We start from the raw sequence: 19927 nt of genomic DNA, 5'->3' as shown, positions 1-19927 counted from the left end.
CAACCGAATTGATAACCTCCTCCTTTTGAAATCTTGAAGTCGGTTAAAAATGAAAATCGGTCCGAATGTGTTTCGGGAAACACTGTTTTATTATTCTAGTTACAATAAAGGGTACCTATACATACAAGTAATCTGGCTGCATCCTGCAGGTAAGTGACACCGGCGTCCCACTTCCCGATCTGTTTCAAGGATTGTTTTGTTGGACTACTTACACACCTATACTTAGACTGCGAGCTGGGACGGAGAAAGTTTTCGTTATGTAACTCTCTTTGTCCGTTTTTTGTTTTTACAAGCTTTTATTTAGTTTCACCTGTCCCGTTGTCTGTCGGTCTGTAATCAAATCTTTCAAGTTAAAATTGACCCACTTCCTGGTTTGAAATGCTGAAAATTTGCATACATATGTGAGTCGGGTGACAATGCAATATTATGGTACCATCGAGCTGATCTGATGATAGAGACAGGAGGTAGCCACAGGAACTCAGTGATAAAACAACGCAACCTAATTGTGCTTGGGGTTTTTAGAATTGTCTCGATGAGTATTAGTTGCCCGTCGAAAGAAAGGTACAGTCAGCGATAAAATCTTGTACCAAAAATGAAATTTTTGCCAAAAACTTTGTACACACTTTTATTTCCCGCGTCACCGTGTATATTTGTATCTATGTATATCTTATAACTTAAATTTACACCACTTCCTAATATCTGATTCAGTTGAATTTTGGATTAAGTCGGTAATTCCGATGACACTGCGATAATTTGCTAACACGGAGTTCATCTGATATGCAGTCGGAAGGTAGCCAAAGGAAAGGTCTCGAGGAGTACTTGATCTATAATTGCAAATCTGAAAAAGTACAGCCAGAAAAAAATGATTTTCACAGCAAAAAAAAGTAACTAAGTAATTATATCGAACGACCCGTATCACTAGTGGACGAACAGCGAGAGAATCTGTCAAGAGCAGTGGAGTGTTCGTGTCACCCACGATGACGCGCCGATTTGTCAAATGTGGTTACATTTGACACATGAAAATACGAGTCAAGGCAAGCGTCTTGGTGAATGACACTATCTTTAAAGGGTTCTATTAACGTTATATGCTATTTAAGAAAATTACCGGGTAATTAGGTGCAACGAATTCAGTCGATCGATCAAATACTTCAATGAATGGTCTGTAGCTGCAATGTAACGCAATACAATTATAAGTGACGTCTATGGAAGCCTTTACTAAATTTTTGTGCTAATTTTTTAAACAATTTACCCAAACTGTCACTGTACTGGAATGAACCAGACAGATTGGGAAGTAGATTGAGCCAGTTAACCTGACATTATAGTATTTGGGTTCTCTATCTTCTTCCTCGTTTCCTCATGACTGAGGGTCGCGACTACATGAGGTCGTTTTGTGCACCAAAGCCTCCATTCTGCACGATTTTTCGCCTATGAGTTTACGTGCATGAAAAACAGAGTTTACTGGTTGGAAAAACGGGTAGTATGTCACGAGTCCCTTGCTCTAAGATACCTCCGGTGAGGATCTGACTCAACCTTGTAAAGATAAAGATAGTTTATTATTCAAGTAGGCATATTTCAATGTGCTTATGAACGCCAAATAAGCCACACCAGCTCTAACCCTACGCCTCTGACCCGAGAAGATTTAAATCCCCCCTATTTTATAGGGTATCCTAATATGGGACCGGCAAGAAACTCGGCGGGACACATCTTTTCAAATCATTACATCTTATAATTAACATGCATTTGCATTGAATAAGAAAAGATACAATTTAAAGACTAGCGTTGCCTGTTGTATCAGGTCGGATTGGCAATAACACGATATAATATCTTCCTTTCATGTGTTTATGCCCTCTGATATGTATCTACGCGGCCATATCGTAAAACAAGAAACAGATCGTAATGTATCGTAATGAATGGTTTCGCGCATTCCTGGGGCATTGTTTACGCTGCGCCGAGAATAACTGTTGTTAACGCTAGTGAGGGCTAATTGTTATGTTGGTCTTACATGTGTGTTATAGGATACATGGGATATATTATATATTACACAGGATACATGGGGTCAAAGCGGTTCAAAGGGCTATAACTGCGAAAATCGAAATTCGCAAATTTCGGGCACCTTTCTCTGTTACTCTAATTACTACTTCATTGGGGTAAAAGAGAATATCCCCGCAATTTGCTAATTTTGGTTTTAGCGGGAGGTCCTCTGAGGTATCTACGTATTATAAAACATGAAACAGCTGCACGACAAAGTGCTATTACATCGTAATGTATCGTAATGAAAGGTTTCGCGCATTCCTGGTTTTTGTTTACGCTGGGCCGTGAATACGCAAAATATATGTTCCCACTGTGAGGATCGCAAATTTTTGTTAGTGTAATATGGGATTTATAATTACATATTAGATAAGAACAGTCGTATTGTACTGGTTTATTAAAATACTGAATGTGTAATCTTGAAGACAAAACAGCAATACGTACCTGCAATAATAATACTGAATCGCGCGAAATTATATGATACGATACGTCTTTAAGGTTCTACAAAATATGTCATTTTTCATTCCCAAAAATCAGCAATTTTTCATTCTCATAAATAATATAAAGGAATTATCAGATTTTCGATAGACAGTCCAGTAGCGATATGATCTTGACGGACACCGCACGAAAAAATATAGAATACGCTTTTGTCGGTCTACAAACAAGATTAAAGGCCTGTCACACCTGATACGTGTGCATAGGTAGATATGCACGTGTGCGCTGTAATGTACAGATCCTTATGAAAAACGTCACACCACTTGCGTGACGTGTGCGTGCACGGCTCCAACATTTTAGTGCACATGCACGGAGCACGTCTATGCACACGCAGCTGATGTGCTCTGACCTTAGCTCTACAGTTGGCCCATTCTGCCTAGTATTTATGGCAAATGAAAATATACCTTGTGCCTATAATAATAACGTATGTATCTATTTTCCGCAGGTCGGCAGGTGGAGGGCGTGTGGCACACGTCGTTGGTGGTGTTCGGTCGCGAGTACTACTACGGAGGCGGGGGCATCGCCTCTGCACCTATCGTAAGTACTGCCTACACCCTACGAGTTCTTATCTAGAAATAAGGACCTAATTTCTCGTTTTGGCAGGTACAAAAGAATAGAAGTGGATACAAGTTGACCTAGTAGTAATAAAACAATTTATTGTACAAAAAAAACAGGAAGACACACATTTTTATGCAAAGGCGTTTTTTGTACGAAGGCGAACTTATCCCTTTAATGGATCTCTCTCAGTTAAACTCGTGAATAGTGTTCACCCTCGGGAAGAGGCCGCTCTTGACATGATAACGCCCAGTTTACTACCTTGAGCTGCACCAGCCTGTCGGTTAATTTTTTGCAGGATGTTGGTCGCCGACATTACTTTTCCGGTGCGTGATCGCAACTCCATAATCTGGTGAGATCATGCCTTTGATCCATTTTAGTTAATAAAGAGTCCTGTGTGACAGATTTCCTATTTCTAAATTTTATTTACAAAACGAAAACATATAAATACGACGTATTTAAGATGATTGTGGATTTATTTATTGTAAATGACATTATATCATCAGCGACACTTAAAAAATCAAAAATACGACGCACTTCGCTTTTGAAAATTATTTTAATTTGAAATCAGAAACCTGCCGCTGTACACCCTGTACTGCTACACACCTCTAACTAAAATAGTCTAGTCTACTTAACGAAGCGATAGTACGTTTCAAACTATTTCCAAATCCTGTGTCACAAAATAGCCGAGATTGTCTACTACGTATTGTCTACTGTTGGACTTGTCAAATCCAACGCAGGTGCGATATTAAGTTAAGTGGCGAGTCTGGTCGTAAATCATGCTATCTGTTTCGCACTTGCACGGTCTTATGGAGCGGGACTCGCACCTGTACTGCGATAATATTATTTTATAAGTTAAAATTGAGCCCTAATTTGTTAAACAAGTGCATTTGTTTTTTTATGCAGAGCCGACTTCGGCACGTTCCGAAGCAACTATCGTGATGGCATTAAGGTTAAAATTATTGTAACAACTCATTTGGAGATCAATCAGCAGCGCGCCTGCAGGTACCTAATTTTTTTAGAGATATCAATACGTATTATCTCGAAATGGTCTGTTTCACGAATTTGGACGTTATAAGTAGGATGGTAAAATTGGTTTTTAAACGGGCTGGTTTCCGTTCACTTATGACGAGGTTATTGGCAGTAGCAGTGGTAACAATCGCATAAAATAAAGTAATTAAACAATACCTTTTGTTTACTAGATTAGGGGTTTGAGCTCAAGAATCACCTCAGAAAATTCCAATTATACGCATATACGCAACAACTGCAACTGTACCGTACCTAATTTTTATTACCCGACTCGCCACTTGGTGCTGCGGCAAGTATAGTTGTGATGTCCAACATTTCCATAAACAACGTGTGCCATTCGTTTTAGAACTATTTACAAGTACTGTCTGAGTTGTCTCACAAAAGCTGAGTAGCTTTTCCTGGCAACAATTCTACACGTGTTGCCTATCGCTGGACGCGCCAAATCCCTCGAGGATTTTAGTTCTTGTACAACAACTCCATAAAATATGCGTTTTATATAAACTTACAAATTTATTGCTTTCTCTGACTAGCCGTGACGAAAAACGAATAAGACTTATCAAGAGAGGACAAGTTACGGACTTTGACCATGGAAGGTAATGTCAAAAAACGAACAAGACGAATAAACAACGAGGGACTAAAACAGGGTGATAACAAATAAGAAATAAACGAAAAACTAGTTAGACTAGCGATCCCGATACATATTTTCCAATGCAATGTTTTTGCTACAAGACGTTAAATTACCAATTTTTACGCATCTTGAACTTACAGTGTTTTACCTCGTTACCTAGCTTTTTTTTAAGAGGAAAAAAAAGTTTATCGGTATCGTAAACGTTCAGAACTGGAAAATATTTTCCTCGCCTATACAAGAAAGTTATCTTTATGTTTCTGGTGTCTAGCGGCCGTTTCTTCTGGTTATTTATTCCATGTGCCCACGCGTATCTATTCTCGCAGGTATGGACGGATCAAATCCATCGAGTCGAGGGTACATTTGTTGTCCAGCAGTTAAACAAAGTGTGCATCGTTCAGCGGCTTCTGTCTGTATCATCAAAAAACCATAGGGCACTGTTTGTTGTTTCTTCCACGTGTTGTGTACCGCTTGGACGTGCAAAATCATATTTTTGAAATTTTAGTTTTGTTGACCAGCAACTCCACAAGATACTCGTTTTAAATAAATTTAACATACTCCAGTTGCATTGAATTTAAGCAATTTTTACACATCGTTAAACGACTTTTACGTCGAAAAAAAGACTTAATTATTCCTCAGTGTTGTGAACGTTCAGAAGTGGCAAACTTTTTCTTTCCACTTCAGTAAAAGAAAGAAAACTGACTTTCGGTTGTCCAGCCAGTTGTGCCGGGATGGTTATTTATTCCATGCTCCCACGCGTGTCTATTCTTGCAGGTATGCGTCCTCTAACGACGCATTATCTGATCGACACCGTTTCGAGATTGGAATGGTGAATCATATCGAGTTTTATGTTTACATACTTAATTATTTAGGCCTATTATGTTTTTATTGGAAATAGTAAAATCTTGATGGGAATGCGAACAATGTAGAATAACGCCAATTGTTCGCTACGTTGTCAAAACGAATATCTTAATGAAGTGATGATATTTTTTTTAGTAAACCATACCAAAATGCTTACACTGAAAGAAATGTTTGCATAACTGTAACAAACATTTTGGTTACTGTTTACACAAAAATTGGGACTTGCGAACTATGTGTTATATGTTACAAAACCGTGTTTGGCTATCAGTGTTCAGGTATTTATTATACACTACAAAATAAGTTTTGTAAATTTATGCAAAGTTTATTTTCTTATAACCGTAGTTTAGTTATTTAGTAAAGTTACAAAACCAGTTCGGCTATTTATTTTTTTCAGTGTAAAATTGGAAATAAATGAAAACTGGAAAAGTTCACTGTCCCGGACGAGGCTCCAACTCGAGACTCTGGATCACTAGCCCATCGCTCTGCCCACTGAGCTAGTGAGACTCCGCTCGATGACAGAGAATATTTCCACCACATCACTCATATGCGCCTTAGTGAGCCTAGCGACATCTACCGTAAGAGCGATTACACTTCTTAATAAATTATCATTTTCCAGCATTTTCAGCCGACAAAAAGATACCAAAATTATAAAATTTTCCACCTATATTGTACCTGTAAATTTTGAGATATTGTACATTGTAATATAAGTTTTGTGGGATAGGGCTCTGGAATAATTTCAAAAATTTCTCACGTTTTTGTATGGGGTATGAAAATTTCGATCCATAATAGAATTTGATAATTTTCCTGGGAATATTTTTGACCATTTGTCACAGAAAAAGAAAATCCTGTCCCTGAAAATCTTCAGATATTTCGCGGCTGTACGAGACAACGGTAGACAATTTTATGGAATGCTCCATTTGTAAAAAAATCCAGAACTTTCCCCACCTTTGGAAACTTCGTCATTTGCATTGCACATCTGTTATTTGAGTTATTTCCAATCATTTAATTAATTTATGGCAAGCGAAATGTCTCAAATGATTGAAACGGTAAATCCTGGATACTCTATTGTAATGTAGTAGTGGTTCTGTGAGCTATTAGACCCAGGGCCGGATTTAGGAGAGGGCAACCGGGGCTACAGCCCCGGGGCCTCCACAAAAGAGGGGCCCTCACAATAGAGACTTCGGAATTTTTTCCATTTTACTTGGAAAATAATTTGGGCCCAGTGGGCCTCCACTCTTTTATTGCCCGAGGCCTCCAGACCTCTAAATCCGGCATTGATTAGACCTCGGGAATCCTCCGCCATTTTGAATAAATCCAAAAATGGATTCGGTAAATATTCCGTATACTGGATGTTTATTTAGTCACCTGCAATAATTTAGGGGGTGAATATATAGGCCATACTGAACAACTTTTACAGAGACCATCACGAAATCGCGAAAAAATATTGGCTGTTTCATACATTTTGACTGCTTGACCTTTACATTTTCTATGGGAGAGTAAAAATGTTTTTTTTTTTTGCGTTTTCGGGGTTGGTACTATAGTAAAAGTTGCTCAATATGACCTATATATTCACGCCGTAATTACTGCAGGTGACTAAATAAACACCTTGTATTTATCAAACTTGATACCTATAACTTATTAGTCAATTCGAGTATAAATGCTAACTGTTAACCTATTTTCAAACGTGTGCGATCCAGTTTATCGCTCGTGTGCGGAACTTTGGTTCCGCAGAACCACGTTTAGCAAGTAGGGCGGGCGAGCAGTAAAACAGTTTAACTTCCTTCTTCCGTGTCCTAGATGTTAATCAGGATTATAAATTTCATTTTTCTTGAAATCGGATAATATCGTACAAAGCAGGGCTGCAAATTTTAAAGCGAGATAAAGGTAGACGTCCACAGGGCCGCATCGCACGCATCGGATGCATCGCACGCACACTATTTCAAAGAAAATTCGCGTCGTCCGACAAAATCGAAACTTATCCACGAGTTGCCCTTTCCTGACCTCTGTAATAATGTACTATTTACTACAGGCTGAGGCATAAGGTGAGGATTTGATTGATAGATTCAATTCGTTGTACAGCAGTAGTCTGCAATATGTAATTAATAAAACTTGCATGCGAGCTCGCACCGTCTAATATTTATTTTCATCACACGATCTGGTAAAGACGCTCTTCATTGTTCAAAAACTAATGAGAAAGTTGCATTTTATCCATAAGTGGGGCAAAGTAATCAGATGCAAATTTTAAGTTGTTTCCTTTTGTTAGCTGGTATAATTGACTTTTAAATGATGATTTTGAATGATAATATTTTCATTACGTTCATTTGGTTTGATTTGGTTAAATTTTTTTGGTATTACATAGTTAGTATTTTCCTCGGGTTGGTGTGGTGGAAAATATTGTGTCTCACTCTGAGACAATGTTTTTTTTACTCGTGCCTCGAAACCCTCGCGACGATCAAGATTCCACTTCTCGAACCATTTTTGGAATTTGATAGGAGCAATCATCCAAAGCATCCAAAATTAATAAATGTAAAACATCATACAAAATCATATCAAATCCTAACGAACGTTAAATGTTTATCATTCAAAATGATCATTTAGTTAGAAGTACCAACCTACCAACCAGCGTAAGGAAGCATCAAAATTGGCATCAAATTACTTTGCCACTCTTGCGGATAAAATGCAAGTTTCTCATCAGTTGTTGAACAATCAAGAGAGCGTTTACGAGCCGGTGCAGTGGAAAATAATCTTTAAGCAAGGCGGACTACCTTCATTTTACTTTGATTTTCGCGAGTTGTCATGTAACTCTGGGTATAAAATAAATGCTTCGAAGTCCAAATGTCCCGGACTGTGATGGCATGTGACGCATTTACACCGTCATAGTACTCGCGTAATTCCACAATCACACCTATTAATAACTTACGATCTATCTTTATCCCGTCGTTTTTGCCAAAATATTGCCCACGACTGATACGCGCATATCACACTCTATTTATACTAAGTTAGGGGCTATTTTTAAATGTGATATTACGCGCGAAGGGGATTATTGAAGAGGCGTAGTGTTTTTGTTTTGTTGTTTTTCTAACGGGCACTTAAAAAACGTTGTTTAAAAGCTCGGTAAGTGTAATTCATTGTACAATGATTTGAAACACAGCTGCGGAAATCTTTATTGACATAATAAAACAGTTAAAATCAATGCAGTTATTTGTTTATTTAAAACTTAGCTTAAAGCTAAGGCCCATGGCCCATGGCACAGAAGATCTACCGCGAAATATAGAATTATCGTTAGTCGGAAACTTTCGGTATATATGCGACAGAAAGGCAGATAACGAAATTTCGATTTTCATTATTCTCCCTCAGTTAATGATATTCGGACTTTTCGAAAGATAATCATATATAGTTCGTGTCATCCACGATGACGCGCAGATTTGTCAAATCTAACCTTTATTAGCATGACAATACAAGTCAAGTCAGGCGTCTTCGTGAATGACACGATCTATAAAGGTCCCACTTATTAACAACTCCGATGTTAGATGAGTAAAGGATAAGAGTAATTTTTTTTTAATACTACGTCGGAGGCAAACAAGCGTACGGCCCGCCTGATGGTAAGCAGTCTCGGTAGCCTATGTACGCCTGCAACTCCAGAGGAGTGACATGCGCGTTGCCGACCCTAACATTCCCCCCCTCGTTGAGCTCCCAATGAGGCATAGCAAGTTTTCATTCGCCGCTCGGTTGGTTCCGTTAGTTGTCTATTTGGCGCGACATAATAGAAAGAGGAACTAAAATATTTTATATCTGGCGACACCGAATTTCTTGTTAAAAAAGTGTCAAAACAATCAAATATTGTTTTAGTCACATGGTGGCAAACAGCCAACGTACAGGAGGCGCTTATGCGGAAGAATGAAATATTTAAATTTAGGTAGGTATCTCTGTTTGCTGTTTGAAACTATTACGTGAATTCAGAATAATGTTACTTGATTACTCTCAGTGGCGCCATCAATAAATTGCTACTATTTCTTGTCGGAATAGTGAGGAAACTGATGAATGTCATTCAAGAGAGTATCTGGAGTAGGTACCTATCTACAATGCCGGATTTAGAGGTCTGGAGGCCTCGGGCAATAAAGGAGTGGAGGCCCCCCTGCCCCAATTTTTTTCCAAATAAAATGGAAAATTTTCCGAATTCTCTATTCTGGGGGCCCCTCTTTTGTGGAGGCCCGGGGCAGTAGCCCCGGTTGCCCTCCCCTAAATCCGGCCCTGCCTATCTATCGCTCCATAGGCATATCCAAGCAGGGCCTTGGAGCGGTAGACACCACACAGTGAGTGCTGAACTCATCTAAAGAAGAATGATTTACCACTGATCTGAGGGCACGGCAGTGCCCCGCCAAGACGAGCCAAGCGAAGCGCGAGAGCACTACCTGCCTTTTCTCGAAGCGCTTCGTCGTTTATTTGAACCCTCATAACTTGGGTTTGAATAATACCAGATAAAAAAAAATCGAGATATGACGTCAATAGTGGAGTTATTAAACATAAAAAGTTTCAATTGCTTAGCTCTTATACTTTATATCTGATTGATATTAAAAAAAACGATTTTTTCACTGACTCACTCCGGATCATCAAAATTCTAGGGTACTTCCTGAAGTCCTAGAAAGCTGAAATTTGGTATGTAAGCTCGTATTAGTACACGACCAACAAAACATTCTAAAACTTGAAACTTTTACCCCCCAACCCCTTAGGGGATGAAAGTTTGTATGAGACTTCCGCAAATTTAGATGCTAATGCTAGTGGTCTGAAAATTGATATAGTGATTCCTTGTAATGAATAATACATACAACACATACTTCAGGATTGTTAGTAAATCACCCCCCACCATTTAAGTTTGGAGATGGAACAAAATAAATAATGTCATAACATAAGCAACGTGTCATAACATAATTAAGGAACTCACAAAAAGAAATAAAATCCCACCAAAAGACGAGATGGCTCGCACTGTCAAAAAGTTATCAGATCTCATGTAGAGCCAAGCTTCTAAGGACTCTTCTAGGAAGGTGTAGAGTTTGTGAAGTTAGGGCTTGTAGAGTTAGAAGCATGGCTCTACATGAGATCTGATAACTTATTGACCGTGCGAGCCATCTCGTCTTGGCAACATTTTACATGGACATGTTTTTGGTAGGATTAGACTAACACTGGCTGTAAGACTCATGAACACATTGCAAGCTTGCAAGGTGTTGAATACTCTGATTTAACAAATTGACACTTCCCGCTATTCAAACAATAGCTGGAGCACATGTTACACAGTCCTGACATACATTATTATAAATCCCTCTCCCAACAGGTGCGCGAAACCGTGCCAAGACTGTAAATTGCAGTGCACTGCACGTCGTGAGTTCCTTATCCCCCCTTGCACCTTGCCCCTTTTTATCTTCGTTGTATTATCCCCCGCCCCCCTCTATCTTGTCCCTTCTGTCTACGTGAGTTGACCTAATCGAAATTGGGATGATTATGGTTTCATTTCGGAGCGGTAAAATAGTCTGTTTATTATGTACATTCCTTCTCATCCCCCGATCCACCTTAACCCTTTTTTACAAGCTTTTATTTCACTTGCCCTGTTAGTATGTATGGGACAAATCTTGCAAGTTAAATTTGACCCACTTCCCGGTTTCCGATGAAGCTGAAAATTTGCATACATATGTAAGTCGGGTACAATGCAATATTATGGTACCATCTAGCTGATCTGATGATGGAGACAGGAGGTAGCCATAGGAACTCTGTGATAAAACAACGCAACCTAATTGTGTTTGGGGTTTTTAGAATATTCTCGATGAGTATTAGTTGCCTGTGGAAAATAAAGTACAGTCAGCGATAAAAGCTTGTACCAAAAATGAAATTTTTGCCAAAAAATTATTAACGTTGTGTGAGATTAACTTAATCGAAGTCGGGATAAGTGGTAACACGGAGCGGTAAAAAAGTCTGTTTATTTTGTAAATTGCACTAAGTATTCGCTATGCACTGCAACTGAGTTCCTTATTATCCCCGCTTTACCTAATCGAAATCAGGGTAAGTGATGACACGGAGCGGTAAAATAGTCCATTTATTCTGACGTTTCTGTGTCAGTTTTTTTGGTGAACCTTATAGCTGCTTTTGTTACTTCCTGTTTCAAGACAATAACTCCATCAAAATATGTATTCATTTAATCTTTATTGCACAAAAGAACACACATCGTACAAAAGGCGAAGTTAACGCTATATACCGTTCCCTGCCAGTCAACCTTCGAGCAAAGTAGATAAGTTGTGGGCGATGCAACATCATGTCAAAGAAAAAACATATTTTGAACAAACATGTATGGTATTTTGGTATGCTACTGGATTCACAAATAATCATTATATTTAAAAAGTTTTTTGTGTAGGCATTTTGAAATTCGATCGAAAGTGCGTATATATTTCGAAGTGTTTGTGAGTTTCACGTGCATCTAGTGCATCTAGTTATAGCCCGGTCTAGATTCCGCGATTCCTGCAATTGTATCTGGAGCGGAGTTATCTAATGCACCGGTTCCTGGTTGGCGCCCGAAATACACCGGCATCTCTCGTTTGTCCCGCTCACACAAACCTAAAGCTGCATTTACATGGAACGAGTTGCACGGATTGGGGCTATAATGTTTTTGCTCCGAACCGTGTAACCTCTAATAGTATTTTGTACATCAGTTACATAAGAGGACCAAATTATGGACCGTAGCACACAAAAAAAATTCTAAGATATCAGCAAACACTTAAAATTTTAAATATAATCAAATTATATATTGTTTTGTTAAAAAAATACAACCGCTGCCGTAATATTGTATAAGTATTGCTTCACGCCGTGCTTCTAATGAACATGATTTCGATATCACTGACAGTCATTTTTAATGCACAAATAAAAGTGCTGGAGTACAAAACCGTCCATAAACGTCTTTCAGGCCAATTCGAACGTACACTGATATCAGAATTACATCTAAATGTTGGCATTCAGATATCATGCATTTCGCTCCTACTTATCCGTGCTTGTATTGGAGTGGGTGAGACGCACTATAACTAAATGACGGTTACCTATCTCATCTCCGACCACTTTAAAGCCCATTATTAAAACCCCAAAATTGTCATTAGTCCGAACGCGATTTTTCTAAAAACCGTACAATTTCTAACCTAACCTAACCCAATGGCTTCTACAGGATGCCTTTTTCAAAAGTTCGGAAAATTTTACGGTTATTATAAAAACGCGTTCGGTCAAATGAAACATCGGGCAAACATATTTCTAATTGCGACATTAGGGCATACCTTATTATAAAATCTACCATTAAAAAACAGGGTTCTAATTTTCAAAGTGGGATATTAGCGACCCCTAAAATGTACTTAACAATTCTGAAAAAAAGATTTTACATTAATCGGGTGCCCCGTAGTAAAATATAACTTAGACAAATATAGGACCACCAAGTAGATAGATATATAAGATACTAACTCTTTATTGCACATCTCAAAAAATATACCATACCGTTTCAGAAAACAATTGATTAAAGATAGAGCCAGACAATAATCGTATGGGGATGTATAAGGTTGCCAGAGCTCAACGAGGGGGGGGCGGGTTTAGGGTCGGCAACGCGCATGTAACTCCTCTGGAGTTGCAGGCGTACATAGGCTACGATGACTGCTTACCATCAGGCGGGCCGTATGCTTGTTTGCCACCGACGTAGTATTAAAAAAAAATCGTATTCCATCAGCGGTTGGTGAAACTCGCTCCATGTGGGCCTTAAAATAAATAGTTTCAGCGGACCGTTTATAACGTAAAGGTGACTTTATTTATTTTCGATGGCGACGGAAACGACATTTAAACGCGGCCGCTCTAATATATGACGTTTTCTTCTCTAGAGTTGAAAATACTTGGAGATGCTTTAAATCTGGCGGCGTTCCGTTGCATCCAGAAATAACTGCTGCATTTGTGTTCACAGGCAAAAGTTCGTCACTAAAGATGCAATAAGAAATGTTCCTTTATGATAACTGCCGAACTGCGAAAATATCGGTACGGATATACGGACAAAAATATCTATACACTACCTTATTGTTTAGGCTTTGTCTGCGTGTATTTTTTTCGCCATTTCAAAATTAGAACACTTTAAATACCCGGGCCCGGGGATGTCCTTAAACTACGTCCAAAAGGGAGGTATGGGCATTGTGAAGGTCATCTCGCTTTGTGTGGTAGGGCGCAGCACAGCGGATGCCATTTCACATCTATTGCAGAGCCCAACTGGGGACGCACCTCCACCTTACAGAAAACCGCAGCTATATAACACTAGACCCTACTCATAGTGTTGTGTTCCTGCCGGTGAGTAAGGTTACCAGAGCTCAACGAGGGGGCGGAGTGTTAGGGTCGGCAACGCGCATGTTACATCATGTTTTGGGCTAATAGCACAGACGCACCGAGCCTATTCATAGCGCAAAAGAAACTCATCAGAATCCTGGCAAATATTGAACTACCCGATAGCGCCGCACCTTATTTCCAAGAATTTAAAATACTTACACTTCCATGCATCTACATCTTGGAAATGTGTAAGTTTGTCCGTAAAAACCCTGAATTTTACACCAAACGGGAAAACGCGGTAAAAAATCGTAACATGCGGTACAAAAATAAATTACAATTGCCATCCTCACGGCTTAAGCTGCACTCGGCTGGACCTCTTGTAATGTCCATAAAAATTTATAATTCATTACCAGAAAGTTTGAAAGACGAAAAATCTGAGACTACCTTTATTAGAAAACTAAAAGAGCTACTGATTTCTAAAAATTATTACTCCTTAAATGATTTTTTAAATGATAAGTTTTAAAAATATAGTTAATGTATATAAAATAATATTAGATTACATAGTGCCTTTCTCCATATTTGCTGCGCCCAACAGGGTACATAATGTGAGAACATAGAATTAAGATTACCACCTGTATTTAACCATTATGTGCAATAAATGTATTGAGTATTGAGTATTGAGTACATATCTAGAATTGCAGGGGTCCATAGATTACGGACACTGCTTACCATCAGGCGAGCCGTATGCTTGTTAGCTAGTATAAAAAAAGTTTTGTTTCTATTCTATAGGTATGCCCTTCTGATCTATTTGGGGTTATCATAAGATAACACTTTGTGCTGTGTTCGAATATTTTATTAACCCAATATTAGCTGTTGCTGATCAAATCATCAACAAGATCAAGTGTGAGCGTGTATGAGGAATGTCATGAAAGTGAAGGAAGCGAAAGAGGTATGTCAGGATCGTAGCAAGTGGAAATCCGTGGTGTCTGCCTACCCCTTCGGGAAATAGGCATGATTATATGTATGTATGTATGTATGTATGTATGTATGTATGTATGCGGACACGTCATTACCAAATTAAAATGGAGCTGGGCGGGACATGTTGCCAGGCAGAGTGATGGCAGGTGGGCCAAAATGCTAACGGAATGGTGGCCGCTTTCAGACGAAAGGAGTGCCTGGCGTCCGTTGGCTCGTTGGGTGGACGACATTCGGAAGACTGCGGGTGCTTCTGGATGAGATTGGCTCGGGACCGGGATAAGTGGCGTACTAGAAGAGAGGCCTATGCTCAGCAGTGGGCGATAAAAGGCTGATATGATGATGATGATGATGATGTATGCTGATCAAAGTTCCGTGTTCTCCATGAACCTAGCCTGCTTTTTGCCTCTGAATGTCACATTTGTTACATCGCGTGGCATTTTTAAATGAAGCGTCGTACTTCAAAGCAGAAATGCGTCGTACACTTGTCTTCACTTCGGACATTGTGCGGTGAAGTGTCGTGTCATGTGAGCTTGCCAATCGAAAAAAAAAAAAAAAAAGTTATTTGATGATTTTATTGTTTTAATTTATTGATATTTAGGACACCAACAGCCGTAAAGCATAGTTCATATAGAATTGGTACGCACTAGAAGATTGTTATTTTTTTAAGTTAATAAAATAAGAAAGTTATGAATGGTGAATTTTAAATAGTAATATATTTAGCTTTCAAATATGTATAAATTAAAAAAAATCTCTGTTGTGTAAATAATTACGAACTGTTTTCATAATGTACCCCTGTCATTTTCTGCACAACACTTTTGTCGACATTTTTGGGGTGTTGATTTCTTGTAGATCGCAATGAATTGATACCCTGGACAATTTGACTAATCTTATTTAATTTTTTTTCATGATTGCCTAGTAGATATTGATAGATTGAATTTGGGGACAGTTCGAAGGATTCATATCGCGGGGTATGTAATTGGCCTGATTATTTAGCATACCATGCCAAAACTTTTTTTGAGTAGTGGCAGCTGGCTAAATCTGGCCAACATTTCACAGGACCGTTATGGGTTCTAATAAATGCCAATACTCATTTCTCTAAGCACTCTTTAATATAAAGGTCCGATTTCATTGTTGACTATGTTATAAAACTTTTCGTCTTACAGCCGCAATTATAAATTCCTTGCCATATCATATGTTTTTTTGCGAACTTGTCAAGTTTCACGAACTTATATTTTTCGGGTAAATTACCTCTATTAGTAGTTGATTAAAATCGAGTTTTACATACGTCTTGTCGACCAACAATAAGCAACCTTCGAATTTTGTCAATACTGGGTCGTACAATAGTCGAGCTAGTGTTTTAGCTTGACGGATTTGTTGAACAGTCCGATTTGGCTGTTTTATTGATCGATAGCTCCTATAGCCACCTCTGAGGTGAATCATCTTTATCTTTCTAGAAGTTTCTTTGAATTTTTGGGATAAATCGTAATTAGACCGTCCTGAATTTTGTTTGAGTGACCTTGGGACTTTTTTCCCAAAATCTTGTTATTTGTCCTAGACCTCCGATTAGTTTGTGTTTTCCTGTCGGCTGATAGAGTCTCCTTGTAACGTTTTATGACCTTACAAATACTAGCTTTTAGCATCTTAAGCGACTTAGCTGTCTTTGTCCGGGATCGATAAGAATTTGCGAAGTATTTGTGCACGATCAATCTCCTGTTCTCAATTTTCATGGTCGAAAACTTTAAAATGCATAAAGCTAGGAAAATAATATTTTCACCATTAATACTTTGAAGGTTGGTGATTGAACTGTTATTGTAAAAAAAATTCCCGCCATGGAATTATTATTTTTTAAACATTGCTAATTATGTGCCAATTCTATATGAACTATGCTTTAAATAAAAGTTTTACATATGAGTGATTACATAACAGATGGCCAATGACAGTTATCCACTAATTACATTTTACTTAGAATAACGTAAGTCGTATCATTATCATTATCATAATAAACAGTTTTAATAAGACAGTGTGCTCATCACAACATGCTCATCATTAATTATTAATTATGATGATGATGTAATCCTGTTATCCCTCATTAGGGGCTCGCAGAAGAGTTTTCCATTTGTCGCGATTCTGAGCGGCTACTTCCAGCTCATTCCAGCCGAGGCCAGTTGAGTTGATTTAGTTATTTACTGCCCTCAAAAAAAAAACATCTAGATCACAAAAGAACAGTTGCTTCTGTTGAGACTCGTAAATATTTAAAACGGTTTACTTAACACATTCACTGCCGGGAACCCACCTGGTGGGCGGTCGTGAACTTTGTTCAGATAGGCCGCTAGGCGGGTTGTTTTGTACGCAGCTATAGACCACCGGTTTCTGGGGTAGTGCGCCGTTTTTTGTTTGGCAGTGAATGTGTTAAATAATTTAACTAAGTCGATTACCCATGGCCCAACTTAATTATTATATTACTTATTAGGTCATTACCTTTGAAATTGGCGTTTTGTATGGAGAACTTTAACGAAAGTCGATTTTTCATACAATGAATTAGTTTGTGATGGCATTTTCAAACCAAATAATTTTTTGCCAGTAATCTGAGACATTTTTAACGCACATTTTCTATCTTATATTTTTTTTTATCTGTCCCGTCAGAAAAATATAAGTCATTTAAATAATCGAGCCGGCAGCACATGAAAAGAGCTGTTTTCAGGGCGGTATTCTGAATACACAAAACAATAAAAGTAGCCAATAATTGTATGTAAACTCGTTGTTATTTAGCGCACTAATGAAATTAAAAAATACTTCGAAGTTACTATTAATATAAATAAACTATGACATGAGTCTATGTATTTAAGTATTTATAAATATTTATATATTATATATATCGTTGTCTAAGTACCCTCAACACAAGCCTTATTGAGCTTACTGTGGGACTTAGTCAATTTGTGTAATAATGTCCTATAATATTTATTTATTTATTTATGAGTAATACTTATGACAAAAACGCCAATTTCATAGGTAATGACCCAATATTTTACTTACTACTATTAACTATAATTCATGAATTAACTTGTTATTGATACTAGCGGATACGTCACGATATAGTTAGGCTATGCTGCCTATTTAATATTATTTCACCACTCTTTTAAATAGGATAGGACAATCGTTTTCTTTCAACTCTTTTGACCAATATGCATAATTGCACAGACAACTGATATAACAGTAATTTAACTCTCTTGTTTGATTGTTTACAGGGCGGCACGATGGCGGGTCAACCTCGCGAGATACAGCGACTCGGCGTGACGTATGTCCCGGCGGCGGTTTTCCGCGAGTATTTGCAGGGGCTGGCTGCCACGACGTTCGCGTGAGTACTATATGAATACGGCATACTACTCTTCCCACGAGCTCTGAGGAATTGATATCCAATTACGCCGTATACCAACCTCGCGTTTGGTGCATACTCTCTCTCGTTGCGCTTGAAAATGCATGGAGCCCATACTCTACAGTCAAGTGTAAACAATGTAGTGTAATATTCATGCCATGCTATATAATATTTTAATATTTATGTCACTTTTCTCTATTTCAGTGGCTCAGCGTACTCCCTCCTAGAGCACAACTGCAACCATTTCACAGACGAAGTAGCACAGTTTCTATGCGGCGCGCGCATACCCAAGCACATCGTGCAACAGCCTGAAACGGACTTACCCCCTCCCTTCCGCGCCGCTTTGGAAAATTTACTGCGGGCGCCAGACGGTGGCCAGGTGAGCTACTAATTGTTGACATTATATGTAATCACAAGCACATCGTACGATAATCGGAGACGGACTTATCCCCGCTTTTCACGCGGTTGAGAACCTGCTGCGAGCACCGGACGGTGGTCAGGTCACTTACTTAATATTTTTGACCTAAGAATGCTACGATCAGGGGCGGAATTAACACCGCCCTTCCGCGATGCATAGATAAACTAAGGTGAACTAATGCTTGTGAATGTTATATGATCAGCCAGGGATTCCAAATATGGAGCATATGCAACTAATACTCTAAAATACAAGTGAGTCTAGAGCTAGAGCCACTGATAAACTCACTTAATGACTGGCGAAATTGTCCCATTATAATACAAGTGGCTTTAACTCTAGACTCACTTCTAGTAATTTTAGAGTAACTACTTGTCCCATAGTTGCCATTGTCCTGGCTGACCTCACTCGAGAACATCATGTAACAACTGCAGACTATCTTAACCCCTCCCTCCCGCGACGTGCTGGTAAACTTTCACCCAATGCTCAGGTAATCTACTGCTTTTGCGTATACTGTGTGTGTGTTTTTTTTTTACTTTATAAGAGTGAGCTCTGACATGTGTTAGGAAGTAGCATAATAAATAATAAATAATAAATATTATAGGACATTTGAAATTCACTTTAATAACATAAATAAAATAATACTACATACAGTTACTACATTTCCACAATATTACGAATTTCAAAAATTAACTAGTGCGGGAAAAATCGCAAACGGTGCCATCTACCGGCACACGCCAAAATTACCCAACGAGTACGTTGACGCGTTTTGTGCGCGGTCTGCTTCGAAAGTTCTAGGACGAAACGAAACAAGCAGTAGGCGCTAGATGTCTCTGAGAGTAAAAATTTGGAAGTCCAAGAATCTAAAAAAATGTTGAGATATGGGTACAAGTATTGCACTAGTAGAGGCTACGCACTTTCCATGCATTGATTATTCGTTTCAAATTTACACCAATAGATGATCAAACGAACTTCTCGAGCGAAGTTCGATCACTATTATATGAGTCGTTTCATTCGAAGATATAACATTTACCAGGTAGTCCTTTAAACCTACAGGCGACTTTTGCACGATATTAAGAGACAGTCAATTGACTATTGAACTGATTTTTAGTTCAGTCATTCCTTCTCCTACCCTTTCCGTTCGTTCCACCGTTATAGTTGCTCATTATCTTTAGAGAAAACGCAAAACTTTAAAATTTGGGGTCGTATTAGGGAGGGAGGGTTATTATATCTTCGAATGAAACGACTC

The 19927-nt window shown here is 38.6% G+C and overlaps 1 protein-coding gene across 2 annotated transcripts in view; it reads left to right on the top strand.

The window, feature by feature from the left end:
* LOC133521838 (uncharacterized) overlaps nucleotides 1–19927 on the top strand; it is a 76311-nt gene that overhangs the window by 4437 nt on the left and 51947 nt on the right. For both annotated transcript variants that reach the window (XR_009799943.1, XM_061856931.1), the window contains 3 exons: nucleotides 2969–3060; nucleotides 18139–18248; nucleotides 18471–18645. Coding sequence is in view for 1 of the 2 variants with exons in the window: in XM_061856931.1 (XP_061712915.1) it covers nucleotides 2969–3060; nucleotides 18139–18248; nucleotides 18471–18645 (377 nt within the window). In the remaining variant the exon portion in view is untranslated. The remainder of the gene's footprint in view (nucleotides 1–2968; nucleotides 3061–18138; nucleotides 18249–18470; nucleotides 18646–19927) is intronic.

Source organism: Cydia pomonella, chromosome 10 (assembly GCF_033807575.1).
Source record: "Cydia pomonella isolate Wapato2018A chromosome 10, ilCydPomo1, whole genome shotgun sequence".
NCBI classification, from domain to species: domain Eukaryota; kingdom Metazoa; phylum Arthropoda; class Insecta; order Lepidoptera; family Tortricidae; genus Cydia; species Cydia pomonella.
The sequence above is the reverse complement of the archived record's forward strand: the minus strand, read 5'-3'. Positions and strand labels throughout refer to the sequence as shown.